Consider the following 14,779-nt stretch of genomic DNA (forward strand, 5'->3'; position numbering starts at 1 on the left):
ATTGAGAAGTTTAAAAAATATTTTTGGGAAGTTCCCCACCCCCCACTTTTTAGGGAGAAATTATAGCTCCTTCTTTGTAGATGCTTAAAACGGGAAAATTTGTTTCCTGAAATACTTAAGCAAATGAAGATCCCTGGGTTCCTTTTCTGATTTAAGAACAATCTAATTTAGAAATGTAGAAACTAAAATTACATAGCTATAGAAATACAATTTGTCTTCTTTGTTCTAGTTCTCAGAATAGAGAGGTAAAAATATTACACTCTTCTTTGAAACATTCTGACCACTTAATATTTTAAAATTAAATGAACAGTTTATTCAATTCTTAAATTTATGGACATTGAAACAAATAAATGGTAAATAAATGCCAGTGTGTCCTTTGAAACTGGTGAGCTCACCACTTCATTTATCAGTTCCAGAAGCTGTGCATCAAGGTTTGTTGAAACAGATACAGAGATTTGATTCAGAATGCCAGGTTTTGTTCCTCAGGTTAGGTTCCCAGGACTGAAGCCAGACTCTGCCATTTACTAGCTGTGTAATTTGGGAAAGATCCTTAACTGGCTGCACCTCAGATTTTTCATTTGTAAAACCAGAATGACAACAGTAGTACTAGTACCTTGAAAAAGTTTGTTAAAAGGATTTATAAAGCACCTGGCATATAAAATAAGCACTCAATAAATACTAACCTTTATTAAGATTGGTCACAATCCAGTTCATTAACAGATTGTTTTGGAACCCTACCAGAAATTTATTATCCAGAATTGTATGGCTTCTAAGCTGCTAAAATGTGGAATTTTTATTTCATATTGAAAACTTCATTTAACCCAATAGTTATCCCTAAAATAAAAATTTGAGACATACACTTACCTATAATAACATATTATCTATAATAGCCTCCTATACTAAATTATGTAATGATTACTGAAATACCTTGCATTTCATAGCTTTTTTGAAGCCAAATTTTTTCTTAAATTGCTCATGTAATTGAGCATCTGTTAGTGGAAGTCTTTTTGGTTTCAGATTATTCACGATTTCATTTATGGCTCCCCACCACTTTGTCTTATATAGTTGATGATAGAAAGTTTCAAGTTCAAAACAGACCACATAGTAGCTATAAAAAAAAAATAAAGAAAAAAGATCAATCTTTCTGACTTTGAAGTAATTTGCTACTTTTTTTCTATGCTAGCTAAACTTTATTTTTCTATAATAATTAAGTACAAAAATGTAGTTTAAATTGTATTGATTGAAAAAGAAAGTCTTAGGGAAATGCTATGTTATGAACTGGTCAGAGGCTAATATCCTCTCTTCCTTGACCTTTACTTCCACTTCAGTTTTCTGAATAATATAGACTTCTGCATGGATGAAGGCATGTTTGAGGACCTGTTTGCATTTATTTGAGGTTGTCATTCTTCCTGTCTACCATCTTCTCGCCCCAAGAGAAACTAGACCATAAAAATATAAACTAAAGGCCATCTTTACCCACACCTTGCAGAGACAGCGCCAGTCCAGGTGGTGGAACTTGTCACTGTCCATGGGCCTCAACTTGTACAAGTGCCAACTTCATCACTAGGGACTTGCTTCTAAGATCGAGGAGCAGGTATTCTGAATCTTACTCAGATTTGAAGGCTTTCACATCACAGCAATGATAGGCTCTAGGACCTTAAGGGGCTGTCTGAATCAGACCCGGATGCTTGATTCACATTGGATGACTAAACTAAATACCTAGAAGAAAACAGCTCACCTTCCCTTGGTGTCACACATGCTGCTATGAGTGGACACCACAAACAGATACCCCAAGTCTCATAAGACTGCCTCCATGGATACAGGCCCAGGAGATCACACTAAGGATGTCCTTTGGTCTCTCAGTGGCCCCGCTCCACATCATAGAGCCCCAGTGCCAGCAACCTCTATCTTTTCATGTACTTCTCCAGGGAGCTGCCTCTGGCTGTGGTAACTTGCTATGGGGTCAGAAGCTGCTGACTACCTTTGGGGGCTCTGGTACTTAGTGATGTACTCTTAGATCACTGCTCAGGCAATGAAACAGATGTATAAATTTAACAAATACCAAAGGAATGTGGGTTGATTTCTTCTAGAAATTCAATTTACTTATCCAATACAAATCAAGCTTCCAGAACCAGCAGGGGGCTATCCTACCCTAGAAACTGGAGAAGCAAGAGGTGGTGAAGGTGGCTATACCCTGAGAAAGTCTTTGGCCACAGACTTTTGTGACCCCTTCCCCCCAAGATTGGATACACTATCTGCACTGGCCCCCTTTCTATGGAAGCATAGAAAGCCCAGATGGCCAGTGCTTTGAGGGAGAATTCATTCAAGTACTGCATAGGGACATATCACTGCTCTTACTCAAAACCTATGTGTAGATATTAGCAGGAACTATAAGAGGGCCTCACTTTTAAAACAGCTCCCTTCAGATTCTTCTACCTGGGAATCTGCAGATTTTGAGGAGCTTCTAGCTCCCTACTCTAGTTATAGCAGGAACTATAACAGCTCCCTTCAGATTCTTCTACCTGGGAATCTGCACCCAGTTTTTGAGGAGCTTCTAGGACCACATTTCCCTGATACACCATTGTCACATTAAGTTGATTTCTGACCTGCCTCCTAATAATCACAGCAACATCATGATGCTGGTATACTGTCCCCAAAATAGGACATTTTGGTACTGATATAAATTAATCTTTTTGCTCCAGTCATTGTCACCTTAATAATTCATGAGTTCTTGTACTTTAATGGAATGGCCAAATCCTGGGTATCTGACTGTGGCCCCTACTTTTTGATTCTGGTATGGTAGGAGGGCCCAACCTGAACCAAAATGAATCTAGGATTTAGATGTTTTCAGGCATGCCTGGAGGGCCAGTGGAACTGACCCTATTTTCATAATGGACCAGGGGTTTCCTAGGAGATAAACCATTCTGAGGAAAGAGAACATCAAGACTCAAGACCTCAGTCCACTAACAATGCCCCTAAAATCAAAGAGGGGAGATTTTAACATGGCATGTTTTCAATCATTCACCAAATGATCCCTATATCACAGAAAAGAACTGTTAGCAAAATGACTAAAAGAGCTGTTTTTGCATCAAATTATTAGGAGTTCAAGGTAGCACTTCCTTGAAACCAATAAAATTGGGAAAGAAATACTTACTTCACTGGGTTGGCTTCAACATGCCTCACAGTTGATACAAGGTATATAGCAGGCATCGGGAGAAGCCAGCTCCAGAAGTGACCCCAGATCCACAACCAGTAGAAATGATGTCAGAGACAACAATGGCATTAATGTTGAGTTGCCTTCATAGGGTCTGTTGAGCTCCAGGGGCCCAGGAGTGGATCATTACAGATTGCTCAGACAGGAAAGAGGAAAACTGAAGATATCTCACAGTACCTGAGAGCTGATCCATTGGCATATGAGATTCCTAAAATAACTATGTAGGGGTGGATATTATGGAACTGAAGGTTCTCTAGTAATTGTTACAGGAACCAAGAAAACACTGATTATTAGTCCACTTGTGGTTTTTACTTTTACTCCATGCTGCCTGGGTCTGGGAAACAAGCTCATGCTGCCTTTGCAAGTCTGCAAATTCAAATCCATCTATCTGCAATTCACCAACATTGATGACCAATGTTGTGCATTAGTCAGAAACTAGAGAACCATTCTACTATAGTATCCCATTGAAACAATTTGACTGGATCTCTTACTGTTCAATGACAGTGGGCTTATGCCAACCATACTCCTTTACCTATAACAACCTCTCACCAAGTACAGCTTTTATCTCAGCTGCCTCCCTGCATCCTCAGGATCATTAGTGTCCAGCTAGTCACTGGAGCCTGGGGGGATAAAGTGTTATTCAGAGGTGCTTCTGAAATACTATTTACTTTGGCAGGTGTTGTACATGGAATGTGTCAGCAGTTGCTGGATCCCTGAATGAGGGATTCTTTCTCGAGCGAGATCCACACCAACTGTCCATTCTAGAGGCATGAGGTCTACTACTTAATTCCCTCCAAAATCATGGAAGTCATTAGCCACATGGTCTTTGACTTCATCTCTAGTACTATGTGTGCATCCAGACAGTATTCAATGAAAAGACCCACCTTTCATTGTTTATCCTGATTCTCCCTTTGCCTCCTTTCTCTTATTTTCCTCACGACCATGCATCTTGGAGAAATGTGTAATCTTTGTCTTCTTCACATCACATGAACTCTCCCCAACTTCACCCTTCAGCTCACTAAACATAGCCTAAAGCCAGAACTAATCCTCTTCCCAAGTCACTGCCGAATTTAGAGTGCTGTCTTCAGTCTTAAGTTGACTTGGCCTTTTTCTCTGTTGAATTTGATGCTTTTAATCTATTTCCATATTTAAAAATTCCTCCCCATTTGGCTTCCATGCTATCGTACTTTCTTGGTCCTCCTCCTTATATCATTCCTTCTCAACTCCTTTGTTCTCTCTTCTGCATCTCCCTATTTAAAAGCTGCTGTTCTCCAGAGTTCCAGACTTGGTCCTGGTCTCTAAGCCACTTCCATGCGTTAAAAAAACAGAAAACAAAAAACCTCTCCTATATGCTTTTAAATCTCAAGTCTCTACCTCCCAATAGTAATGCCCCTACACTACTTTCCATAAACTTCAGTAACCAAGACATGGAAACCCAAGAACACAAGACATAAAGATCCTAGCAAAACTAAGAAAAACACACCCCTTCAAAAATTGGCAGGCGTAACAAGACCCAGCAGAGGAAGAGGATTTTAAATCATATCTGTTATGGAACTAAAGGGGTATTTGCTGAGTCCACTGCTTTTCAGCAGGCTCATAGGATTTGATCCTCACCTCCATTCCCATTTAATAATGATGTTAATTATAAGAACTAATCACTATCTCTAAAGATTATTACACAGAATGTACCAAAGTGCATGAAGTAATAAATATATTATTTATTTTGTTGACTCTCTATTTCAGTCAGAGGCGTTATTGTGCTAGGATCTCCATGCTGAGGTATTAAGTTAGCCTTTGCATTTTGACACTTTCCTTGTTTTCTCCTAACTTTCAACAGGTTGTCACTACTGTGAATAATTACTGAAAAGTTCCTTACCTTTTTCCGTTAAGTTCCATGACTGGTATTGAGTAATGTTCTTTGTATCCTAAATCTTCTACAAATGTATTAGCAGCACAATCCCGTATTTTTTCTAAATTATTCTAAAATATGAGTTATATTATTAAAAACATATCTTTAAATAAGTCTAAACAATTATAGCTTTTTCTTTTTAATTTGATATATAGAGAGAATGCATGCATGCACAAGTTGGGGATGGGGTGGGGGGGAGAGAGAGAGAGAGAGAGAGAGAGAGAGAGAGAACCTTAAGCAGACCCCACACCCAGCATGGGGCCTGACATGAGCTCTATCCCACGACCCTGGGATTATGACCTGAGCCAAAAATCAAGGGTCAGGTGCTCAACTGACTGAGCCACCCAGGTGCCCCATCAATTATGGCTTATTTTAGATGAAATTTTACACGTAAATGATAAATTTTTAATATAATATCCCATTAAACCCTAATAATATTTGCATGTATCCAGTTCCTACTTCAGGAGGGAGGAAAAAATACAAAAGAAAATATAAAGAAGGTAGAAAAGCAATGACAATTCAAATGTATAATGTTTATATTAAATTCTAGATGAAATTATTGTTCTTAAACTCTAGAGGATCTCTGTTCTAATACTAATCTTCAAGGAAAATGGAAGATTTCTTCAAGGAAAGTGTATAGTGAATGTTGAGGGATTTCTACTGTATTCTTTGATCAACAATTTTAGGGCAAATATAGTCCATTTGAGATCTATAAATTCTTTTTTTTTTTTTAATGTTTATTTATTTTTGAGACAGAGAGAGACAGAACATGAACGGGGGAGGGTCAGAGAGAGGGAGACACAGACTCCGAAACAGGCTCCAGGCTCTGAGCTGTCAGCACAGAGCCCAACGCGGGGCTCGAACTCACAGACCGCGAGACCATGACCTGAGCCGAAGTCGGCCGCCTAACCGACTGAGCCACCCAGGCGCCCCTGAGATCTATAAATTCTATGAAGATAGCTGTACCTAGCTTATCTGTCATTTTATCTCTGACACCTCACATACTACCTTAGGGTAGTTGGACTTAATTCATGTGTGTTACATAATGTATGAAAAAACTAGTGAGTTAGGAAGATAATCATTTGGAGAGCTGCCTAGTGCCTGTGCCAGCAAGAGACCCTTTATGGATGGAGATTGAGATAAAAGCGCTGGGAAATGACAAACCATTTCAGGAACAATAATAATTTAAACCTTAAAGTCTTCCAAAGCATTCTCAACTGAAGGTGTGCTGATATCAAATTCAATTCCTCCATGAACATGAAAATATTGATCCTCTTTGTAGTGAAAATGCTGGCATTTAAAATCTTGCCCATAAATAAATGGAGGCAGTTCTCGCTCTGTCTTGACCTTGTCATCTCCAAAATAAAAAGAAACTTTTATTTAAAAAGTGAAAACAGCATAAAAACAATCATATTTTGGAGATCTGGATTCTCATTTACATAAACCAACTGAAGAAAACTCCATATTAACTGAAAATCTTGGCAGTTACAATCTATAAAATCATAGTCTTAGTATATATTTTAAACATGAAAATATATCATACATTTTGGGCATTTTCTGTAGTTTCATTGTACAGACATTTCAAGAGACTAGTTAAAACATTATTCTATGTGTGAGCTTAAGACTAGTATCTTACCTCCAATTGTCAGAAAAGATTTGAAACTCTGCCTCAGAGAATCTTTGGCTAAATAAATAAAAACTTAACCTGAGCTGGTTTAGGCAAAAAGAGACACTAATGAGAAATAGGTGGGTATCTCTCACTGCCAAAAAAAAAAAAAATCAAACCAGCTCACTTTTTTGGAAAGTAATAAAATCCACATATAACATTTATTAAAAAAAATAACTTTCTAAAAGTCCAGTAAGGATTAGATTTGTTCAATATTTTGACTTGTTAGCAGAATATGGTTTCATTAATGAAAAGTATATAATGCATTTTGAGAAAGGTAAAAGGTACAGAAAAGTACAAGGAATAACACCCTAATACCACCTCCTAGATTTAACTATTAACAGTCATATTTGCTTCCAATAATCTAAGTAATAAAACATTACAGATATGGCTGACATCCTCCCATAATTCTCCTGCCATAATAAACCTACACGTTTGGGCACCAATGAAAATATATAAATTGTGTGTAAATCTGCGTGGGAAGAACAGTATGCCCTGCAGTCTTGTCAAATTCCATGTAAGTATGGTCCTATTTCAGCTTTTTTCTCTTACATTGGTTTATTTGTGTATAATAGTGCTGACACATTAGTAAAGTTTTAAAATATGTTTTCAGCTCCTTTTCAGAAATGTAAGACCATTCATGATCCTGTACTGCTCCATATTAATTACAGAATCAATTTCTAAACTTTCGTGAAAAACACAATAGGGATTTTGAAAAGAAGTACATTGAATTGATAGAGTAATTTGAATCAGATATGATATATTCACAGTGTTGTTCCATCATGAACATGGCCTATTTCCCTATTTTTCTCAGAACATGTTTAAAGTCTTCCAATAGCCCTTATAATTAGTATAAATGTATACCAAGTACTATGTACATATACCAAATATTTTTAACTACTTAGGAGACATTAAATTTTGTTTTTCTTTCTAACAGGCTACAGCTAGGTTACATGAGTGGACTCCAATACTACGGACAAAATTGAATTTAAATATAAATTTAACATATATATATGTATATATATATATATATATATACACATATAATTATTTTATATTTGATCTGTGGTGATACTTTTACCTGAAAAAAGTGGAAGCAGACTATCTAAATATGGAACTTTCATCTTCTTTTTCAAACTCAGTAGAAATGGAGTCAGAAAACATATTAACTTTAGGTATCCTATCCCTTTTCTGAGGTCTGTTTTCTTCTCAAAGTGTTTTTGAATAACCTTTTTCTGAAGATACAATCTTTGCTGTAGTCTCTGATAGGTACAAATATCAAGATAATCCTGATTACATTTTATAGCATTAGTAAGCCAATAGGCTGTTTCAAATATAAAAACATTTTCACACTGTTGAACTTGTATGGTACTGAATGTCAATTTTAGCATAATGTTTTCAGCATATTTCATAAAAACAGCTTTTTCTTCAGGGCTGTTGGGATCATATGTTGGATCTTCATTCATGTCTTCATCATAGATTCCATTAAAGTCCGGATCCTTTGTAATATCAACCAAACCTTAACAGTAAAAAAGAAAAATTTTGGATAGTGAAAACATCATATGTGGCTTCTGGATAAATAGAGTGTATTGAACACTGGGTTTTATCTTGAAATCCTACTAAAGCGACAAAGTGATGATGAGATGCCAAAAAAATTATTAAAGATGAAAAGCAGGTTGATGAGTGCTAACTAAGCAGAGTAAAGAAAGATGGAAGCTTGTAGAATTAGAATAGATTTCTGTTGTCTTTGGAGGAAACAAACACCATACCATGGAAACAACCTAAGTCCCATATTTAATCAGGGTTAACTAATGAAGAACAAGAAAATGTGATTTCCCTTTAAACAGGGCATCAGTTTCTCACGTGGCCAAAAGTATAATTTGCTTTTCCAAGCCTTATATTATTACACATTTCTTGTTGAAGCTAAACATATACAATAAGAACTTTCCTGCTAACTAATCGTGATGAAATAAATAAGAATTAAAACTCGATTTTTCTCTATTATAAACGACAAATTTCCTGTTACATTTTCTTCCCATTTATGATGAAATTAAGGACTTCCTTGCTGCCAAATTGTCTTCTTAAAGACAATTACACTTAGAATGTTACCCTTAATCTAAGCTTGAGAAAACTGCTTAGAATCACAAAATGACTTCACAGAAAATGTGGCGTTTGTAACATACATGCTTTAGACGTGTAAATGAGACATCAATTTGCCTTCTTCTTTTTCCTTCCTCAAATCTATTAAAAAAAAAAACCCTCCAAAAAAAGCAGAATACACTTAGATTTTTATTTTTATTTTTTAAAAATATTTATTTTTCAAAGAGAGAGAGAGAGAGAGCGAGCCCGCGCAGGGAGGGACAGAGAGAGAGGCAGAGGGAGACAGAAGATCTGAAAGTGCGGAGCCCAATGCGGAGCTGGAAGTCACGAACTGCGAGATCATGACTGGAGCCAAAATCAAGAGTCAGACACTTAACCAACTCAGCCACCCAGGCACCCCTCACTTGGATTTTTAAATGGCCACTATGATTCACCTCCTTTTTGCAAAATTTAAGGAATTATAAAGAAATTAAAGTATTTCTGACAGCTTAAAAAAAAAATCTAAACATAAGCCAGAGTATTGTTGACACGCCTAAAACTTTGTAGCCTGAGGTGGCTGGGGGCCAACAGGCAGCAAGTCAGTTCTCCCCACAGAAAGTCAGGAAGGCTTAGAAATTGGAAGCCTGTAGAATCTCTAACAGATCTTCATGTCAGATTTACGGGGGGGAGGGGGAGAACGGGGGAGGAGGAGGGGAGGGGGAGGGGGAGGAGGAGGGGAGGGGGAGGGGGAGGAGGAGGGGAGGGGGAGGGGGAGGAGGAGGGGAGGGGGAGGGGGAGGCCCCCCCCCCCCCCCCGGAGCAGAAACACAAGCAGCAGCAGCAGCAGGAAAAAAAAAAAAAAGATTGGTTCGAAGTCTGAATTGGTGCAGTGAAACTCCCAGTTCGTCTTCCCCAGGCAGCACAGCCCCTCCCCTTCCTCTCTAAAAGGTTTGAGCAGCACCGCTAAAGGCCGGGAGGAGAGGCTGAGCTGAAAACCTGGCAAAGTGAGTCTGCGCGCTGAAAGGGGGACATCTTCAGCCCCTCCCCCTCCTCTAGCCCCAGTCTCGCCCTCCTTCCAGGCGGGAGTCTGTGGGAAACCGACGGATCAAAGAGAAAAGACACTTGGGCCGTGCAAGATTTCACAGCGATGTTCCAAATGTGGTGCATGATGGGGAGCCCGTACCTGTTCCTGTTCCCATAAAGGTCTGGTGTGCATTCTGCTTGGTCATATACCATTGTTTGCACTACACCATTGTTACAGTGCCTGAAGCATGCTGATGCTGCTGGTGCTTCAGCAGACTCCCAAGCATAGTAAGGGAGAAAAAAATCTCCGTCTTGGTATGATGCTCATCTTTGATGGCCTGACAGCCAATATTACAAAGTGCTTTAACGTAACAGTACTTTCCCCAAGGGCACATGGTGGTGGAGTGACTGAATTTGGAAAGGTTTCCAGCTTCACTCATATACAGTGAAAAAGGGATCAGAGTCACAAATAGTCTAGACATGGGTTCCCAGCCAGGAAAGGTGAATTAAGTAGAACTGTCTGGAGCTGATATTTAGCTGACATGTATCAGTATGGCCACATCGGTTGTAAAAATATTGATCCCTTTCTTATTGTTTGGTAAACTGAACTGCTATAGCCCCAAGCTGTTTGAATACCTCCCTCCCCTGGGATCTCCTGGAAAGCTTCATGATCCAGCAAAGGCTACCTATGACAAACAAGAGGTCTCTGAGATCCTACTCCAACATTATGGCTGATGTCTGTTCTTATTGCTCAGTGATCATGCTGTACTGGTGGTTGAGTATTTTTAATATCATCCCTGAAAATGTAGGCAGTTAGTCTCTGGGTGCTCCCCCACTCCCCCTACAACTTGATTAGAACGTTCCTACCTGTCTCTGATCCTGTTAACCAGGAGCATCACTGTGAGAGGATCTTTATTGGGGTAGCCTCAGATACAATAGTTGGGCTGAAGAGACCAGATGGTGGGCCATGAAGTCACATGATATAGTCAATTTTGTCATCCACTAACCAGAAGCCCTCTGTTCTTAATTACACAGTAGGACACATGCTCCCTCCTATCATGGCCTTGTCCCTTATTATTGTTGATATTCTCACCAAATGATCCAAAGGCTTTTCAGACTTTCATATGTGGATGACTCCTTAGTATGTACCTCTAACCCAGATCACTCTCCAGAATTTGACTTCTATGATGAAAGTTTCCACCTAAATATGTGACTCTCAAAAGGGCTTGTTGTTCTTTACCAGTCAAATCTCTCAGCTCTGGCCCTTGCCTTGCTTGACAAATGCCAGGTGGGAATGATGATTCCAAGTAATCTTTGTGAAAAGGGAAGAAAAGCAAACCCAATTTTTGTCAGAATTGTCAAGTCTCAAACATCATTGGAAACCACTATCAATATCTACTGATCCTTAACATCTGTAGAGCTCAAATTCTTCATAAAGCTCTTGCCATCATCTCGATCAGGAAAGGCAAACCATGCAACTTAGTTTCCCAGACACATCTTGGCCAATTCAATTACAGAGAAACATCATCTGGCTTGTGCAATGTTCCCTGCTGTCTTCCAGTGATTAGCAAATGGATTAGTGGACAACTTCCAGGATAGAAGTGTCATCAACCACCAAAATGACATCTTAATTTATTTACATTACCTGATCTAGCCTTGGAGATTGTAAACTACCAGCAATGATAGTACTTCTAGGAAAACACTGAAATATGTTTTTAAGACTTTGACCATGTCATATTCTCTTCAACAATGCAGCTACGTCATGCCAAAGTGTCAGTGTCCTTTAAGAGGGAACTGTCAAGGGAATGCAGAAATGAATGGAATTCACTAGCTATTACTGGCAATATTTTTCATTGCTTCAGCCTTCTCACTTCAAATACTTGAACAACAAGAAGGGATTTGTTAGTTCCAGTTATAGCTATAATCTTTTAGAAGCCAGTAACCCTCCAATCCTATGGTACTCTGCACCAAGCCAGGTGGCATTAGTCCTTACTCCACCAACGCCACAGATTGAATAATTCTCACCCACAGGAGGAGAATTTCTGCCTTATACTCACTACTCTTGGAGACTGCTCTCAACAGAAGTTGATTACCCTGCATGGAAATGAGAGCTATTAGCTATCTAAACTACCTTTGAGACAGAAATACCATCTTCAAGAGACTGTACTGCTTGCTAGTACAGTAAGGCTACAGAGCCTGAAACATCTCTGAAAACCCAACCCAGAGCAGGTGAGTCAGGCTGCCTCACTGCCATCAAGCAAATCTTATTCTCAGGCACTTGAACTTCACAGCAGTCCAGTGGTAGATACAGTAAATAGCATAAGTAGCAAACAAGCGCTTCTGTGGTTTAAGTCTTAGCCCAAATTCAGAAGTGTTCAGTGGTGTATAGTTCTGAATGTGGTGGTTGGGGAATGACCATCCAATTGTAGTCATTGTACATCATCCTGATTGGACACTTTAGTCAAAACTTTGAGCTGAGGGGCGCCTGGGTGGCTTGGTTGGTTGAGCATCCGACTTAGGCTCAGGTCATGATCTCATGGTCTGTGAGTTCGAGCCCCACGTCGGACTCTGTGCTGACAGCTCAGAGCCTGGAGTCTGTTTCAGATTCTGTGTCTCCCTCTCTCTCTGCCCCTCCCCTGTTCATGCTCTGTCTCTCTCCGTCTCAAAAATAAACGTTAAAAAAAAAAAATTAAAAAAAAAAAAAAAAAAAAACTTTGAGCTGATCTATCTATCTGTGACATGCTTGCTGAGGACTTGCTCCCTCAGTTCAGTTATTAAATCCCTCTGGGACATCCATGCTAGACTTAATTTCCAATCTGAACAACTGGTAATGGTAGAAATCCCCTCAAGCTGTGTAACACCCCTGTTCCCATTTAATTCTTCATTGATTCAATTCAACTCAATTCATTTAATTCAATTTAACAAATACCTGTCGATGCCTACTTTTTTTTAAATTTTGTTTAACGTTTATTTATTTTTGAGACAGAGAGAGACAGAGCGTGAACAGGGGAGGGGCAGAGAGAGAGGGAGACACAGAATCTGAAACAGGCTCCAGGCTCTGAGCTGTCAGCACAGAGCCTGACGCGGGGCTCGAACTCACAGACCATGAGATCATGACCTGAGCCGAAGTCGGACGCTTAACCGACCGAGCCACCCAGGCGCCCCTGTTGATGCCACTTTGTATCAGGGACTATCTTAGGCACAAAACATATAGGGATAAACAGGGCAGGTAAGGGTCTTCTTTTTCATGGAGCTTATGTGTATGTAAGCTTCCTGTTTACTTGTTCTTGACATCAGACTTACTTTTGTGTCTAAGCTAGAAATAAAAACTCAGTGAATATTTGTAAAACGAATAAATCAAACTAGAGTCCTTTATGAACATATATATGTATATTTTGTATGTGTATGTATAATTTTTTATCTAGCTATCAATGACAGAAGGAAAAATAAGAAAACTCCATGAAACTACCTTACCATTAACTGTATTAAATATTCAAGTGATCACAATTCTTCCACATTTTATTGAGACGCTAAGAAACAATAAATTTTGTTTTCAGGGCATTTGCTTTAGTAACCAGATTTATATTGACAAACTAAAGTCTTTTTCAGGTAATTTTCTCCTCAATTACATGTACAATAGAGATAAAAAGTGGTTCTTTTCCACCTAATTGACCATTAAAAGCTTCTGTTATTAGATCTATTTAGCCAAGGGAAATCTGGCTAATTAGGGGAGAATATTAATTCTTTTCCTCCTTGGTAAGGTTATGCAGAAACTTATTGCCATATTAAGATTATGTATAAAAACACACTGAATAAAGATTGAAAATCTTATATTTTGAATATCAACCCCATAAAGTGCAAACAATTACATGCAATACACAAATCAACAAATTTGTTCTCAGAATAGTCAAGAAAGGAAGCGTCTGAGGGACATTTTATTCCTGAAGACAAATTGTCATCCTTTTCCAGTTTCCAATGAGATTAAAATCTATATAAAATCTATTGCTGTGCTCTCTCCTCCAGTCAAGTGAAATTCTAGTACATTTTTAACTAAATTGAGACTTCTCTTTAAGCCTGTGCCCACAAACTGGAAATCTATTTAGAAAATGATTAGATATGTTTAATCAGCGAAAGTAGTTGGGAATACTGTCTGGAGCACACATTTTCCATTTTACTCTCCATTCCATCTGGCCTGCTACAAAGGAACTTACAGGAATTTTTTTTTTTTTTAAGAATAAAAAATTTACATATGCTGAGGAGATGCACAGGATTTAGTGGTACCTATTGTGAATATACTGGCTTTAGAGAAGTCAGGCCCTAAGAAGGAAGGAATTTAAGGGGCTCCTGGGTGGCTCAGTCCATTAAGCACCCTACATCTGTTCAGCTCATGATCTCAAGGTTCGTGAGCTAACAGCTAGAACCTGGATCCCACTTCAGACTCTGTCTCCCTCTTGCTCTGTCTCTCTCCCCCTCCCCCTGCCTCTCTTGGTCTCAAAAATAACTACACATTTTAAAAAATAAAAAAAAAAGAAGGAATTTAAAAATTAGGTGAACTAAAAATACTTACTAAACCAAATGCTGCTAAAATACCAAAGCTTAGATCATTGATGCACATTGATCCTTAACTTCAACTTTCATATCATTCATTTTTGAGATTTACAAAAATGGCATTATAGATGACTAACCAAACTGGCAATCATTTTGTTTTCAAGTTCAGAGATTTTTCTCATTGCATTCCAATTCTACTCTTGACTCTATTACTGATTTTCCTACTTAGGCTGTGTTAAGAAAAGGTATAAACTGAAAACTCTTTATCATGTATTTGAAATCTGATCTGTTCTGCAGAAGTTGGAGGTTAAGATGAAAGACGCAAGACTTAAACATAATTT

At 38.5% G+C, this 14,779-nt stretch overlaps 1 protein-coding gene across 2 annotated transcripts in view; it reads right to left on the bottom strand.

The window, feature by feature from the left end:
* ANKAR (ankyrin and armadillo repeat containing) overlaps nucleotides 1–14,779 on the bottom strand; it is a 70,768-nt gene that overhangs the window by 52,449 nt on the left and 3,540 nt on the right. For both annotated transcript variants that reach the window (XM_058711358.1, XM_058711349.1), the window contains 4 exons: nucleotides 7,871–8,308; nucleotides 6,315–6,478; nucleotides 5,091–5,194; nucleotides 928–1,108 (listed from right to left, as the gene is read on the bottom strand). In XM_058711358.1, coding sequence (XP_058567341.1) covers nucleotides 928–1,108; nucleotides 5,091–5,194; nucleotides 6,315–6,478; nucleotides 7,871–8,255 — 834 coding nt within the window. In that variant the 5' untranslated portion in view covers nucleotides 8,256–8,308. The remainder of the gene's footprint in view (nucleotides 1–927; nucleotides 1,109–5,090; nucleotides 5,195–6,314; nucleotides 6,479–7,870; nucleotides 8,309–14,779) is intronic.

Source organism: Neofelis nebulosa, chromosome 2 (genome assembly GCF_028018385.1).
Source record: "Neofelis nebulosa isolate mNeoNeb1 chromosome 2, mNeoNeb1.pri, whole genome shotgun sequence".
In the NCBI taxonomy this organism is placed as follows: Eukaryota; Metazoa; Chordata; class Mammalia; order Carnivora; family Felidae; genus Neofelis; species Neofelis nebulosa.